At 37.0% G+C, this 16,921-nt stretch overlaps 1 protein-coding gene across 1 annotated transcript in view; it reads right to left on the bottom strand.

Annotated features, from left to right (window-relative positions):
- l3mbtl1 (L3MBTL histone methyl-lysine binding protein 1) overlaps positions 1–16,921 on the bottom strand; it is a 62,406-nt gene that overhangs the window by 20,162 nt on the left and 25,323 nt on the right. The window contains exons 11-18 of the mRNA XM_079803114.1: positions 11,085–11,176; positions 10,845–10,996; positions 10,659–10,735; positions 7,157–7,242; positions 6,905–7,015; positions 2,035–2,173; positions 1,836–1,935; positions 763–957 (exon numbers count right to left, since the gene is read on the bottom strand). Coding sequence (XP_079659240.1) covers positions 763–957; positions 1,836–1,935; positions 2,035–2,173; positions 6,905–7,015; positions 7,157–7,242; positions 10,659–10,735; positions 10,845–10,996; positions 11,085–11,176 — 952 coding nt within the window. The remainder of the gene's footprint in view (positions 1–762; positions 958–1,835; positions 1,936–2,034; positions 2,174–6,904; positions 7,016–7,156; positions 7,243–10,658; positions 10,736–10,844; positions 10,997–11,084; positions 11,177–16,921) is intronic.

The raw sequence follows: 16,921 nt of genomic DNA, 5'->3' as shown, positions 1-16,921 counted from the left end.
AAAAATAACCCACACCATAATCCCCCCTCCACCAAACTTTACACGTGGCACAATGCAGTCGGGCAAGTACCGTTATCCTGGTAACCGCCTAACCCAGACTCGTCCATCGGATCGCCAAACAGAGAAGCGTGATTGGTCACTCCAGAGAACACGTCTCCGGTGGCGCGCTTTACCCCACTGCATCCCACACTTTGCATTGCACTTGGTGATGTAAGGCTTGGATGAGCTGCTCGGCCATGGAAACCCATTCCATGAAACTCTCTACACATTGTTAATGAGCTAATCTGAAGGCCACATGAAGTTTGGAGGTCTGTAGCTGTTGACTCTGCAGAAAGTTGGTGCCTTCTGCGCACTGTGACCCTCAGCATACCACTAACAGTTGAGTGTGGAATATTTAGTAGTGAGGAAATTTCACAAATGGACTTATTGCAACCTTTCACGACACACGCTTGAGTTCTCTGAGCTCCTGAGAGAGACCCATTCTTTCACAAATGTGTGTAGAAGCGTCTGCATGCCTAGTGCTTGCTTTATACACCTGTGGCCATGGAAGTGATTGGAACACCTGAATTCAGTGATTTGGAGGAGTGCCCCAATACTTTCGGCAATATAGTGTATCTTATGCCCTTTTACTTATCTAGTAAATGCATCTTGATTTAAGAATTTGTCGATATTTGAACTGTAAACAAGACAAAAATATAGTAAGAAAAGCATTTTTTGCAGTGACATACTTGATTAAGACAACAAATGTGAATATCGTCTTGCCTGCCGTGATATCGTGACTTTTTTGCTCTCTGGCCAAAGACCAGCAGGTTACGCCTGGATCCTTCTGTATCAGAGAGCTCCGCCTTGAGCCGACCCTGGTTCCTCTCAGCCAATGGACAGCCAGATAAACAGTGATGCGCTGTAAAACGCCCGGTCACATGACCTGACCCGTCACATCCCGGAGTAGGGCACTTTCTGTTTGACAAATAACAGGTCTGTCCTCAAATCTGCAGTCATTTGTTTTTAAAGGGTTAGTTCACGCAAAAATGAAACGTCTGTCATTAATTCCTCACCCTCATGTCGTTCGACACCCGTCAGACCTCCGTTCATCTTCAGAACACAAATTAAGATATTTTAGTGTAAATCTGATGGCTCTGAAAGGCCTCCATTGGCTCAATGCACGGTTCACTCTCAAGACCCTTAAAAGGCACTAAAGACGTCGTTACAAAGTCCATCTCACTACAGTGGTTCTACAATAACTTTATGAATCGGCGACAATAGTTTTTGTGCGCAAAAAAACCCTAAATAACGACTTATATAGTGATGACGATTTCAAAACACGGCCTCATGAAGCTTCGAAGCGTTATGAATCAGTGAGTCGAATCAGCAGTTTGACACACGATCCGAATCATGATTCGACTCACTGATTCATAACGCTTCGAAGCTTCATGAGGCCGTGTTTTGAAATCGTCATCACTATATAAGTCGTTATTTAGGGTTTTTTTGCGCACAAAAACTATTCTCGCCGCTTCATAAAGTTATTGTAGAGCCGCTGTAGTGAGATGGACTTTGTAACGACGTCTTTAGTGCCTTTTAAGGGTCTTGAGAGTGAACCGTGCATTGAGCCAATGGAGGCCTTTCAGAGCATCAGATTTACACTAAAATATCTTCATTTGTGTCTGAAGATGAACGGAGGTCTGACGGGTGTCCAACGACATGAGGGTAAGTAATTAATGACAGACGTTTCATTTTTGGGGGAACTAACCCTTTAATCAACTGTCCTCAACTGCAAGACAATTTAATCAGAAGACAACAAATTGACAATTTCAGTATTTTTCTTATGGAAGAGTGACCTGTGGTGGAAGCTGTATTTGGAGGTGTTGCGTGGCTGAGGCAGACTTTTACAAGTCATGGAGAAGCTGGGCTGTCGGGCTGTCAGGTTCTCCCTGGGGCCTAAAAGACACATATTACTCTGAATTGACAGAGTATTCGGTACATGAGCATATCAGAGTCAGATGAATGAGGAAAGAGATTGATCTGGAGGAACCTCACCAGGTTTCTGGGTCGTGGGTTGGCAGGGCGGAGGTTTGAGGGGGTGTCCTGTGCTTTCACACCAGCCGGCAGGGTGGATGTCCGGATGGTCTGAATCCATCCACTCATCATACAAGTGACTCCAACCATCAAAATGAATCTAAGGACAACAGACGAGGCTAACACACGCTCAAAAAGACATTCATCCATGCACCACTGAAATGCTCTAAAATTTTTTGTCAGGATTCTGTGAACCTGCCGGATGTGTTTTTCTCTTTTCATGTCAATATCAAACCTATAAAGTTATTGTAAATGTCTGTTTATTATGTGGTTTCATATAAGTTAGCACAAGAGTTGTTCACTTGACAAGCACTCTGACCAGTGAGCCAGTACTGCATAGCAACAAAAAAAAACCTTTATTTTCTTGTCTCGTCTTCCTGTAAAAATATCATAGAAAATGTGCATGAAAAGTATACTTACATAACACCTTTTTAAAGAATAATATACACATAGCATTTACTTTTTTCTTACTAATCTAGTCATAATATCCACCTTTCCCCTAACAAGCCTACTGTGGTCTTCGAGCCTTGGGGAAGTTCCCCTCAAAAAGACTGAATTCACATTATAAGGTTGTGCAATAAATAATCCTTATCTGTCAGTTTGACTGAATGAGCTGTAAACTTTCCGTCTTGTTCTCATGTTCAGAAGAGAATAACATAACGCTTGGTGTTTTAATGTGACGTGGTATAACAAGAAGCTCTGCTTTCTTTTCCTCTTGATTAATTTATCTTTTCCCCTTTGTATTCTGCTGTAACAGTATGAAAAAAGACAGTATTTGTGTTCTGCTCTCCCGATTTAATTTATGGTATATCCCAATTAATAATTCACTTCCTTGCGTCTCTTTCTAGGTTTGTTTTCACACGGATGCTTTAAAATGTATTTTTCTCCCCTTTTCACTTCTTATCCCGATTAGCAGTGTTTACTGGAATGTTTCTAAAGCAGCTAAACTATATTTATTGTCTGCCAAAATTACATAAATCACAATAGTATCACTCGATGTTAATGAGTATTTTTTTATTAAGGCAACATTTAACATGCATATACACCGATCGTTATTCCGCATATACACCGATCGATATATGTGGATTATTCATGGTCTGTGGTAGTCATTTGTTAATGCTTATACACTTTTAAATGTCCTTTTTTAATGTTCGATGATTGAAGGGTGAGTAGAATAATGTCATCTCATTGTCTCCAGCTTTTGAAAATGCTTATTTTTGCATTCATGGAGCGAATCTTTTGCTTGACACTCTAGCAGAAGTTACTCCCATAATTCACACGTCATGGGGCGTAAGAAAAAGATGGATGTATTCTCTGGAAACATGTCCATGTCACAATTGCTGTGTGTTTAATCCAAAAGATGAGAGGAAATGAAAGCAAAATGAGTTTAATGAATACAGGAACAGAGTAACACACTAGCATACAATGTCAACATCAACGCAAGACAAAGGACTGAAGGAACTGAGGGCTTAAATACACAGGGATTGGAATCAACAGAACAACAAACAGGTGAGGACTGATCAGGAATCATAGTAACAAACAAGTGGCGGGAGAGCAGAAAAAGAAAACTAGGTCAAAACTAGGGTTGGATACAGAAACACGGGGCCAATATGGTTATTACTGTAACTGTTATTTAGTGTTAAATTAGGCCTATTGTAGTTGCGTTAGGTGGCTTAGGTTTTACTGTTTTGCATCTATTTATATTTACATATTTAAGTATACTTTAAACTTTTAATAAATTGTTCAATTTAAAGAATAAAAAATAAAAAAATACAATAAAAAGCCATTCTTTAATGTCATCCACCGTTGTTTTGTGGCTTTTTCTTTTTAAAGTATTGGTTCAGGCACCGGTACCATTTTAAAAGTATTGGTTTGACACCGGTATCGTAAAAAACCCAAACGATACCCAACCCTAGTCAAAACACAGAGACAAACACTCAAGCAAAACAAAACATACATGTGACAGTCCTACTATTCTACTCAATTTTCTGGAAAACAAGGCAACAATAAAGTGAAATGATTCAGTGAGTGTTTGCTATTAACAAAAGTTAAAATAACAAAAGTTATTTACTATTTTAACTTACACTTTTCATAATTGAAATAGTAATTTGCTTTAGATAAATTACCATTCAAAAGTTTAGGGTCAGTAAGATTTTTTTTTTTTTTGGAAAGAAATAACTACTTTTATTCAGCAAGGATGTATTCATTTGATCAACAATGACAGTAAAGACATGTATAATCTTACAAAAGATTTCTTTTTCAAATAAATACACAGCAAAAACTCCAGAGTTAAATGAACTCTCCTGGGAGTATATGTGAGACCACACTCAAGAGTGTTAAAGTGTTAAAATAAGAGTGTTAAAGTAACACTGAAGCAGTGTTAAAGTTAATGAGATAATTAAGTGATTAATTGAGTGATGATTGGCCATTATTGATGAACACCTGATGATAACAAGCAGAATCACGAAAGGAGAACGGCACAATTATTAAGTCACCATTATGGTGATGCGAGTTTGATTTAGTTTGGATCTTGACCCTTGACATTTAACACATTAGATTTTGTTTTGGTTGCTTTAATGGCCAGACAAGCAAAGAGTAAAAGTTGATCTGGTGGTGTCGGTTATGTTTTGTCATTGTCTTCAAGTGATAAAATCAAAAGCATTTTCAACTTAATCCAAAGGTTTCCTTAAAAGATGTTCTGATCAAAAACCAGCCAAAAAAATTTCACAGACATCAAGAATCAGCCTGAGAATCTCAACAGTGGTGATCATCAAAAAGCATATTGCAGTGCATTCTGGGAGTCATCAATCAAAATTCGTCCATGGCTCCCATCATTCATTGCTGCATGAATAAATTATAAGCTTTACGAGCTGTTTGTCACCATTGTTGAGATTCCTACACTGAATCTTGATTTGTGTGTGCCAAAAAATTTTTTTTTTTTTTTTTATCAGAGCAACTTTTAAGAAATCCTTAGAATTATTTTGAAAATGCTGGATTTGATGTTATAATCAACAAGATAAACCCAACTCAGAGACTAGGCTCTAAATGAGGTTAGTGATTTAGGTCAAGTGATGACAATGTCAAAACATAACTAACTCCAAGCAATCAGCTTTGATATTGCTTGCCTGGCTGTTACAACTCAGTTACAGCATCAAACAAAATATAATATTAAAAAGTCAAGGGTCAAAAGTAAAGCAAATACTGTTCACCATAATGGTGACTGAAATTTTAGATTTGTCTCATTTGGTGATTCTGCTTGTTATCATCAGGTGTTCATCAATAATGGCCAATCATCACTCAATTAATCACTTAATTATCTCATTAACTTTAACACTGCTTCAGTGTTACTTTAACACTCTTATTTTAACACTCTTGAGTGTGGTCTCACATATACTCCCAGGAGAGTTAATTTAACTCTGGAGTTTTTGCTGTGTACTGTTCTTTTTAACTTTCTATTCATCAAAAATTCCTGGTAAAAAAGATCAAGGTTTCCACAAAAGCATGAAGCAGCACGACTGTTCTCAATTATTAATAATTACTGCAGACCGGGAACACGCCACAAGAGCTGCAGTTTTGGAGATGCTCTGACCCAGTCTTCTAGCCGTCACAATTTGGCCCTTGTCAAACTTGCTCAAATCCTTACGCTTGCCCATTTTTCCTGCTTCTAACACATCAACTTTGAGGACAAAATGTTCACTTGCTCCCTAATATATCCCACACACTAACAGGTGATGAAGAGATAATCAGTGTTATTCACTTCACCTGTCAGTGGTCATAATGCTATGCCTGATCGGTGTATATTCACATAGAAAACTGTTTATTTAAATTGTAATATTATTTCAGTGTTTTTACTGTATTTCTGATCAAATAAATGCCTTCTTTTACTTCATCTTACTTCATTCTTTTACAATCATTAAAAAAATCTTACCGACCCCAAACTTCTGAACGGGACTGTGTTTTTATGAGACATTAAATGAAATAAAGATGATGCACTAAATAAACTGTTATTTCTATTTTATTTTGTATCTATTTCATTAAAGGGTTAGTTCACCCAAAAATGAAAATTCTGTCATTAATTCCTCACCCTCATGTCGTTCGACACCCGTCAGACCTCCGTTCATCTTCAGACACAAATGAAGATATTTTAGTGTAAATCTGATGGCTCTGAAAGGCCTCCATTGGCTCAATGCACGGTTCACTCTCAAGACCCTTAAAAGGTACTAAAGACGTCGTTACAAAGTCCATCTCACTACAGTGGTTCTACAATAACTTTATGAATCGGCGAGAATAGTTTTTGTGTGCAAAAAAACCCCTAAATAACGACTTATATAGTGATGACGATTTCAAAACACGGCCTCATGAAGCTTCGAAGCGTTATGAATCAATGAGTCGATTCAGCAGTTTGGCGGTTTGACACGCGATCCGAATCATGAATCGACTCAATGATTCATTACGCTTCGAAGCTTCATGATGCCTTGTTTTGAAATCGTCATCACTATATAAGTCGTTATTTAGGGTTTTTTTGCGCACAAAAACTATTCTCGTCACTCCATAAAGTTATTGTAGAGCCACTGTAGTGAGATGGACTTTGTAACGACGTCTTTAGTGCCTTTTAAGGGTCTTGAGAGTGAACCGTGCATTGAGCCAATGGAGGCCTTTCAGAGCCATCAGATTTACACTAAAATATCTTCATTTGTGTCTGAAGATGAACGGAGGTCTGACGGGTGTCCAACGACATGAGGGTAAGTAATTAATGACAGAATTTTCATTTTTGGGTGAACTAACCCTTTAAAGCAGCACTGCTGTAAGCTGGCGTTTGTCTTTTTCACACCTTTATTCTGTAAGTGTCCACTTCCTGCACTGTAGCCACGCGGATCAGGCCCGGGCATCTCTTATCCACAGCCTCCAACTTCATCTGCACCTGGAAGCTATGGGAAGGACGCTACGCAAACACACAAGAGGAGTCAGCTTTCCAACGCAATCCTAAATCTGGCTTTATTTTGTAACAGAATAAGTTTTAATCTGTCGATGTAAACCGATGATCATTTGATACACTTTTAAATGATTGAGAGATTTAACACACCACTCTGAATGCTTCAGCAGCGACCGCCGTTGAGCCCGTCTCTTCCAAATATCTCTCCCACGAGAACCTGTCAGGGTCAGGATAATCTATCGGGAGAAAAACACATCGAGCCAGTGTCATATAAAAAGTAGGCAAGACTTGAGTATTACAGGTACACCGTTAAAAAGATCGGGGTTGGTAAGATTTGTTAATGTTTTTGAAAGAAGTCTCTTATGCTTATCAAGGCTACATTTATTTGATCAAACATACAGTAAAACATTAATATTGTGAAAAAAATTGCCTTGTAACAAAGTAAAGTTTCCTTTCGAGGGAACTCGCGCTGCGTCCCAGCGGATGCTTTGGGGAACGGCTTCAGTGTGACTGCATCTGAAGCACGCGTGCAACTTGTCTTGTGGATCTTTGGGGAAGCACCATTTGGTGTCACGTTGACTTTGTGCTACATTGTAAATGAGGACTACAGCTCAGGTTAGAGTCCCATCCTGGGACCTAGCCATCACATTGGAAGGGTTGTCCTTGGCACCCTTTGAGCCCTTGGACTTGGCAACGATTAAGTGCATTGCTCTAAAGATGGCGTTTCTATTAGCAAATACACTATATTGCCAAAAGTTTTGGGACGCCGGCCTTTACATGCACATGAACTTTAAAATCCCATTCTTAATCCATAGGGTTTAATATGGAGTTGGCCCAGCCTTTGCAGCTCTAACAGCTTCAACTCTTCTGAAGGCTTTCCACAGGTTTAGGAGTGTGTTTATGGGAATATTTGATCATTCTTCTAGAAGCGCATTTGTGAGGTCAGGCACTGATGTTGGACGAGAAGGCCTGGCTCTCAGTCTCCACTCTAATTCATCCCAAAGCTGTTCTATCGGGTTGAGGTCAGGACAGTCAAGTTCCTCCACACCAAACTCGCTCATCCATGTCTTTTTAGACCAACGCTTTGTGCACTGGTCAGTCATGTTGGAATAGGAACGGGCCACAAACTGTCCCCACAAAGTTGGGAGCATGAAATTGTCCAAAATGTCTTGGTGATGAAGCATTAAGAGTTCCTTTCACTGGAACTAAGGGGCCAAGCCCAACCCCTGAAAAACAAGCCCACACCATAATCCCCCTCCACCAAACTTTACACTTGGCACAATACAGTGAGGCAAGTACCGTTCTCCTGGCAACTGCCAAACCCAGACTCATCCATCGGATCGCCAGACAGAGAAGCGTGATTGGTCACTCCAGAGAACTCTAGAGTCCAGTGGCGGCGCGCTTTACCCCACTGTATCCCACGCTTTGCATTGCACTTGGTGATGTAAGGCTTGGATGAGCTGCTCAGCCATGGAAACACATTCCATGAAGCTCTACACACTGATCTTGAGCTAATCTGAAGGCCACATGAAGTCTGGAGGTCTGTAGCTGTTGACTCTACAGAAAGTTGGTGACTTCTGCGCACTGTGACCCTCAGCATGTGCTGACCCCACTCTGTGATTTTACCACTTCATGGCTGAGTTGCTGTTGTTCCCAATTGCTTCCACTTTGTTATAATACCACAAACAGCTGACTGTGGAATATTAAGTAGTGAGGAAATTTCACAAATGGACTTATTGCAACCTATCACGACACACGCTTGAGTTCTCTGAGCTCCTGAGAGAGACCCATTCTTTCACAAATGTGTGTAGAAGCGTCTGCATGCCTGGGACGCAGCGTCTTGTTCCCCACTCAGGGAACCATGGTTACATTCGTAACCTGAGACGTTATTCATTGACTTCTCACAATGGATCTCCACAGAAACATTTACAATTGAGTAAAGTTTAAATTGCCCAGAAATCTACTTAAAGGGTTAGTTCACCCAAAAATGACATTTCTTCCATTAATGACTCACCCCAATGTTGCTCCTCACCCGTAAGTCCTGCGTTCATCTTCAGAACACAGTTAGATATTTTAGATTTAGTCCGAGGGCTTTCAGTCCTTTGAATGTAAGTGTATGCACACTTTGCTGTCCACGTCCAGAAAGGTAATGAAAACATCATCAAAGTAGTCCATATGTGACATCATTTGGTTAGTTAGACTCTTTTGAAGCGTCGACAATACATTTTGGTCCAAAAATAACAAAAACTAAGACTTTATTAAGCATTGTCTCCTCTTCCGGTTTTGTTTGAATCCGCGTTCACAGTGATGTGTTATTTTTGGCGATTAGGGCATCCGGGACATGCACACTTACGCACCATTTTAAAAAAAATATAGCAATACAAACAATGTAGAACAGCTTGTTTACAGCGTGTCTCCCTCAGACTACAAACGAAGCTCTGTCGCACCAGATAACACATCACAGCGTCACTGTGGCCTCGTGAACGCGGATTCAAACAAAGCCGGAAGAGAAGACAATGCTTAATAAAGTCTTAGTTTTTGTTATTTTTGGACCAAAATGTATTGTCGACGCTTCAAAAGAGTCCAACTAACCAAATGATGTCACATATGGACTACTTTGATGATGTTTTCATTACCTTTCTGGACGTGGACAGCAAAGTGTGCATACACTTACATTCAAAGGACTGAAAGCCCTCGGACTAAAGGCCTTTGCACATTCGCAATGCAAATTTTCGCACGTCAAAAAATAAATTCGACCTCACGTTATGTCAATCACGCTTGCACACTGCCTCCGAAACTTTCGTCTGTCCAAAAAAAAAATTCGGAACAGGTTCGATTTTCTGCGTTTTTCGCATCCGTTTTTCCCATCTACAGCTGATGCCCAACCTAAACCTGCTGGCAATGCTGGTGAATGAATCGCCAGTGCTCAGATACCCTTATATATTATTGTATCAAAAATACTACTAATATTATTATATCACAGCTATAATTATAGCTCACCAAGTCCCTGTAAACCGTGTGTGTGTGTGTGTGTGTGTGTGTGCGGAGACATACTGCCAGTCTTTGTTCAGGATCAATTGATTCACGGAGATTGGTGGTCTTCTTTTTAATATGTGGCTCCAGTATCGCTAGCAAAGCATCAAACTGAGTCACTGACAGTCTAAAGTAAACTTTGAATCGGTCTGGATAATCCCGCAGATACTTGATAAGGAGGTGGAACTCTCCTTCCTCTCTACGCAATCGCAGAAGTGGATGATGGACCCATTATTTCCTCTGTCTTTTTCTCTTTTTTAAGACAAGAGTGGACAAAAAAAAATCATCCTCACTACTTGAAGACGGCATTTTGTATTTGTGTGCGTTTTTTCCCGTAACGCATTCATTAGTACGCATCGGACTCAGTGTGCAAGGTCTCTGTGCGTGACGAATTTTTCGGATCACGAATACGGAAAAACGCATGCGCAAATTTCGGACTCAGTGTGCAAAGATCTTAGATCTAAAATATCTTAAACTGTGTTCGAGGATGAACGCAGGTCTTACGGGTGTGGAGCAACATTGGGGCGAGTCATTAATGGAAGAAATTTCATGTTTGGGTGAACTAACCCTTTAAGTGGAGTCACAAAGTGTTTCTGCCTTCTGTATCAGACTAAGTTACCCTGCGGGGGGGTGAGGGGCAGACCCCGCTCTTGGCACCAGCCAGTGGGATGAATGTATGGGCTGCGAGCATCACACCTACAACGAAAAGGAAACTCAAAACATTACAACTTTATTCTAAAGAACAGACCTATTCATTTCACACAGAAATAGATTTATCAAGACTTGAGAAGTCGTTATAACTCACCAGTAGTCATAAGTGTCATCCCAGTTATCAAAATGAACCAGAAAACGGTTGCCCACTTTGTCTGTTACTGTGGCAACACAGATAAGAGAGGGATTCATGCGGTCGACAGCCTCCAGCTTCATCCCCACCTCAAATCCACAGTCTGTCTCACACTGTGCAATGAGAAAACAAGCTCTTTGGTCAAACAGTTGTTTGTTTTCTAGGAAATTGAGATCCAGATTCAGTCGTTTTATGACTTACTTTGATTGAGCTAGAAAACAACTCTTTCGGTGCGGCTTGTGATCTGGTGATTTTTAGGTAGTTGGACCAAGAAAACTCTTCTTCTTTACAACCTGAAGAACACAGGGAAGAGTGTTGAATGGTATTAAAGCTAAAGAACCTTTACACAAACTAAAACATATGGGAATTATATGACAATATAATTGTTAGTACCACGGTTCTTTGTTAATTCTAGATTGGAAATAGATAGCAATTGAGATGTATCATAGAATATCTTCATTTTATTAACTTCACGTGTTACAGTGTTTTTTTCACAATTGAGGGATTTTAACCCTTAATCGTCCCGTCCGTGGTTCAGCTGACCCCACTGGACTTTTCCTCCATTTTGAAAAAGTGTTCCCTTCATCTCAGGGCCATGAGACTCTGTGACTTTTCCTAAATAATCTATAATCTAAACATGCACAAAAAATCTGGGCTTGATTTGTTTTTGATTGATTTTTACCGTTTAAAGGCTTTTCTTGACACCCCTTACCATGGTAAAATAAATCACTGTGCCCTGGCAAATAATTAATACAATTATTCTCAGAAACATTTTAACCTCTTAAAGGGTTAGTTCACCCAAAAATGAAAATTCTGTCATTAATTCCTCACCCTCATGTCGTTGGACACCCGTCAGACCTCCGTTCATCTTCAGACACAAATGAAGATATTTTAGTGTAAATCTGATGCTCTGAAAGGCCTCCATTGGCTCAATGCACGGTTCACTCTCAAGACCCTTAAAAGGCACTAAAGACGTCGTTACAAAGTCCATCTCACTACAGTGGCTCTACAATAACTTTATGAATCGGCGACAATAGTTTTTGTGCGCAAAAAAACTCTAAATAACGACTTCTATAGTGATGACGATTTCAAAACACGGCATCATGAAGCTTCGAAGCGTTATGAATCAGTGAGTCGACTCAGCAGTTTGAATCGCCAAATTTCAGCAGTTTGACACGCGATCCGAATCATGAATCGACTCACTGATTCATAACGCTTCGAAGCTTCATGAGGCCGTGTTTTGAAATCGTCATCACTATATAAGTCGTAATTTAGGGTTTTTTTGCGCACAAAAACTATTCTCATCTTTCATAAAGTTATTGTAGAGCCACTGTAGTGAGATGGACTTTGTAACGACGTCTTTAGTGCCTTTTAAGGGTCTTGAGAGTGAACCGTGACGGGTGTCGAACGACATGAGGGTGAGGAATTAATGACAGAATTTTCATTTTTGGGTGAACTAACCCTTTAAGACCCAGGAAAACAAAGTCTTTTGAATTAAGTATTTTTTTCATGTCGTTACAATATTTTTGGAGTAGTGGTTCTCAAACCTGTCCTGGAGTACCACCATCCCTGCACATTTTGTATGGCCCTGTCCCAAATGGCACCCTAAACCCTCACGGTCTTCCTCTGAGTCCGCACTTAGCTGCCGGGGAAGAAGTCCGCTGCGTAACGGCAGAAGTGCGCATCGAGGGTGCATACTGACCTCAAAGGGGGCGTTCGCGAGCACCCTTCTGAGACCTAAAATGACAAATGGGACACCCTGAGGTCTCGTGGACTTAACGGACACATGCACACAGTGGCCATTGTAAGTCCACAAGACTGAAAGTGCACATGAAGTGTGCCATTTGGGACAGGGCCAAAGTCTCCCTGTATCCAACACCCATTTCAGGTCTTGTAGTCTCTACTAATGAGCTCATGAGTTGAATCAGGTGTGATAGATGAGGGAGACATCCAACATATGCCTGGAACGGACTCAAAGCGATGTAGTATACATGCCAGACCAGTATGTGGTGCTGTAATTCTGCCACTAAAAATGGAGAAGAAGAGACGTGGGTAGAAAGGGTACAGCAACGGTCAAAATCTCACGATAAAATAACAATAAATAAATTTGCTACTTACCAGATTGTGTTTTATTAACGCCTACACCTACCCTTACAATAATGCAAATACAGTAATTAAATGACTCAATATTGATGTGCGCATGCCCAGTGGCCGTAGCCGTATCCCTTCTGGTCTTTACCGTGGGACGTGATGTAATGACATCACCGTTTCACAAAATATACGCATTGGCTGTACACACGAAAACGCAAGGGTTTCGGTTTCAGATTCATGCACTCTGGGACTCGGTTTCCAAAAATACCAGTTTCAGGCTCCCAAAACGGCAGATCCGTGTGGACGAAACGCTGATACAGCACAACATTCATACATATACAGCTAAACGCGTCTCCGTGTGGACGGGCCCAAGACAGGTTTGAGAACCACTGGTTTAGAGTTTTCTTTTTAAATTTGTATTAATATGTCCTCCTACGTGGACACCAGGACTCAGTTGTTTAAAAAAATGAAATTACATGTATTGGCATGAATGTTGTTTTTTTCATTCACCAATCAATTTTCAGGTTTCAGGATTTTTTTTAACCAAACTTTGTTTAAAGACGATTCTCAACTATGTTATGAAAGATATAACGAAATGCATTGACATCATTTTACTTTATGCAATATGTGGGTAAAATGGCCATACATGGGTTTTCCCATTCTATGGAATTCCAAACCAGCCATTATCAAAAATAAATAAATAAATATACAAATAAATGTAAAAAATTAAAAATAAATAAACATATATATATAAATAAATATACATAGAAAAGCAAAAAAACCCGAAAATAAATAATCATTTATACATTTATTTCCTTATTTTTTTCCATTTTTATTTATTTATTCTTTTATTTATGTCCACATTTATTCATTTCTACATTTATTTATTTCTACATTTATTTTTTACATTTATTTATTTCTACATTTATGTATTTCTACATTTATTTATTTCTACATTTATTCATTTCTACATTTATTTATTTCTACATTTATTCATTTCTACATTTATATATTTCTACATTTATTTATTTCTACATTTATTCATTTCTACATTTATATATTTCTACATTTATTTATTTTTTACATTTATTCATTTCTACATTTATTTATTTCTACATTTATTCATTTCTACATTTATTTATTTCTACATTTATGTATTTCTACATTTATGTATTTCTACATTTATGTATTTCTACATTTATTCATTTCTACATTTATATATTTCTACATTTATTTATTTCTACATTTATTCATTTCTACATTTATATATTTCTACATTTATGTATTTCTACATTTATTTATTTCTACATTTATTTATTTCTACATTTATTTATTTCTACATTTATTCATTTCTACATTTATATATTTCTACATTTATGTATTTCTACATTTATTTATTTCTACATTTATTTATTTCTACATTTATTCATTTCTACATTTATTCATTTCTACATTTATATATTTCTACATTTATGTATTTCTACATTTATTCATTTCTACATTTATATATTTCTACATTTATTTATTTCTACATTTATTCATTTCTACATTTATATATTTCTACATTTATTTATTTCTACATTTATTCATTTCTACATTTATTTATTTCTACATTTATTCATTTCTACATTTATTTATTTCTACATTTATTTATTTCTACATTTATGTATTTCTACATTTATTCATTTCTACATTTATTTATTTCTACATTTATTTATTTCTACATTTATTCATTTCTACATTTATATATTTCTACATTTATTCATTTCTACATTTATTTATTTCTACATTTATTCATTTCTACATTTATTTATTTCTACATTTATTTATTTCTACATTTATGTATTTCTACATTTATTTATTTCTACATTTATTCATTTCTACATTTATTTATTTCTACATTTATTCATTTCTACATTTATATATTTCTACATTTATTTATTTCTACATTTATTCATTTCTACATTTATGTATTTCTACATTTATGTATTTCTACATTTATGTGTTTTTACATTTATTTCTTCCTACATTTATTCGTGCGTAGGGTAATGATGAGGGCGTGGTTTACCTCAGACATAGCAATCGAGCTCAGAGTAGGCGAGGGTGAAGGGTTGAGGCCACAGTGACACCCTGTGGTCGACATACAACAAGTATAGCTTACTGACGTTCATACTGTCTGTGACTTCAATAGGTATATGGTCAAAATCTTACATTTTACTGTATGACATGGATAGGCTACTCTTTATTCCGGACATGGCCGTAGAACATCGTCTGGTCTGGATTTGTAAAATGATCAGCAACATCTTCAACAGACAAGGACTCTGAAATGGAAGCGCTTTTATATTTTCCATAGCGGTCAGAACACACAGAAAGGAAGCTGCACATATGTATAGGCTAGAGTCGACACAAGCTTATTGATCAATGCATTTGGAACGAGACCACATATTCACTTCACAGACAGTATGAACGTCAGTAAGCTATACTTGTTGTATGTCGACCACAGGGTGTCACTGTGGCCTCAACCCTTCACCCTCGCCTACTCTGAGCTTGATTGCTATGTCTGAGGTAAACCACGCCCTCATCATTACCCTACGCACGAATAAATGTAGAAATACATAAATGTAGAAATACATAAATGTAGAAATACATAAATGTAGAAATAAATAAATGTGGAAATAAATAAATGTAGAAATAAATAAATGTAGAAATACATAAATGTAGAAATAAATAAATGTATAAATAAATAAATGTAGAAATACATAAATGTAGAAATAAATAAATGTAGAAATAAATAAATGTGGAAATAAATAAAAGAATAAATAAATAAATATGGAAAAAAATAAATATATACATAAATAAGGAAATAAATGTATAAATAATTATTTATTTTAGTTTATTTTGCTTTTCTATGTATATTTATTTATATATTTATTTTTTATTTTTTTATTTTTTACATTTATTTGTATATTCATTGATGTATTTATTTATTTTTAATAATGGCAGGTTTGAAATTCCATACCATTCAATGTAATGTGTCTATACACTGTCTCTACTTTGCATTTTAATGTGTTTTTGGAGCAACATGTAATGAAAAAAGAAGTGTAATAATGTGAGTAATAATTGGCAACATTTTCATAATAATATTAGATATTTCATAGGAATATTGATATGTAATTTCTTTCCCTGTTCATTTGTTGTGTCTCCAGAATGCCTGATAATCATGATTTAAGTCCTGGTGTCTCTACAGTGGACATCTACAGTGAAATCAATGCCCTGTTTTGTAGCAGAAAGTCATATTTTGATTAGAAACCCCATAACATTTTCCCCGAGATGTTGACGTATAACAAACAATTTGAAAATGAGTCTAGTGATTAATTAGAAATTTAGAAAATTAATTTGAAAATTAGTCAGATTGAAATGATAATTACAAAATATTATCATATTTCCACAAGAGTGCTAAATTTGATCATTCAGTCAATTTTAAAGACCAAGGAGAAGTTGTTGTCATTGTGACACTTCCAAACATTTGCTATCTCTGAATGTGCTCTTTAAAGGACATCCAGACTTAAAACTGTCAGAGAAATTCACGAAAATATCATGTTCTCATATGAGGACAGTGGCACCCAGGAGGTTGAGCCGAGTAATATAGTCTATTAGCCAACTGTAGGTGATACTGTAGAAAATTAACTTGTGATATTATTATCTAATATATATATATATATATATATATATATATATATATATATATATATATATATATATATATATATATATATATATATATATATATATATATATATATATATATATACATTCATACATATACATACATACATATACATACAGACATACATATACATACATTCATACATATACATACATACATACATACATACATATACATACAGACATACATATACATACATACATACATACATACATATACA

This window comes from Gobio gobio (assembly GCF_949357685.1).
Source record: "Gobio gobio genome assembly, chromosome: 21".
Lineage (NCBI taxonomy): Eukaryota > Metazoa > Chordata > Actinopteri > Cypriniformes > Gobionidae > Gobio > Gobio gobio.
The sequence above is the reverse complement of the archived record's forward strand: the minus strand, read 5'-3'. Positions and strand labels throughout refer to the sequence as shown.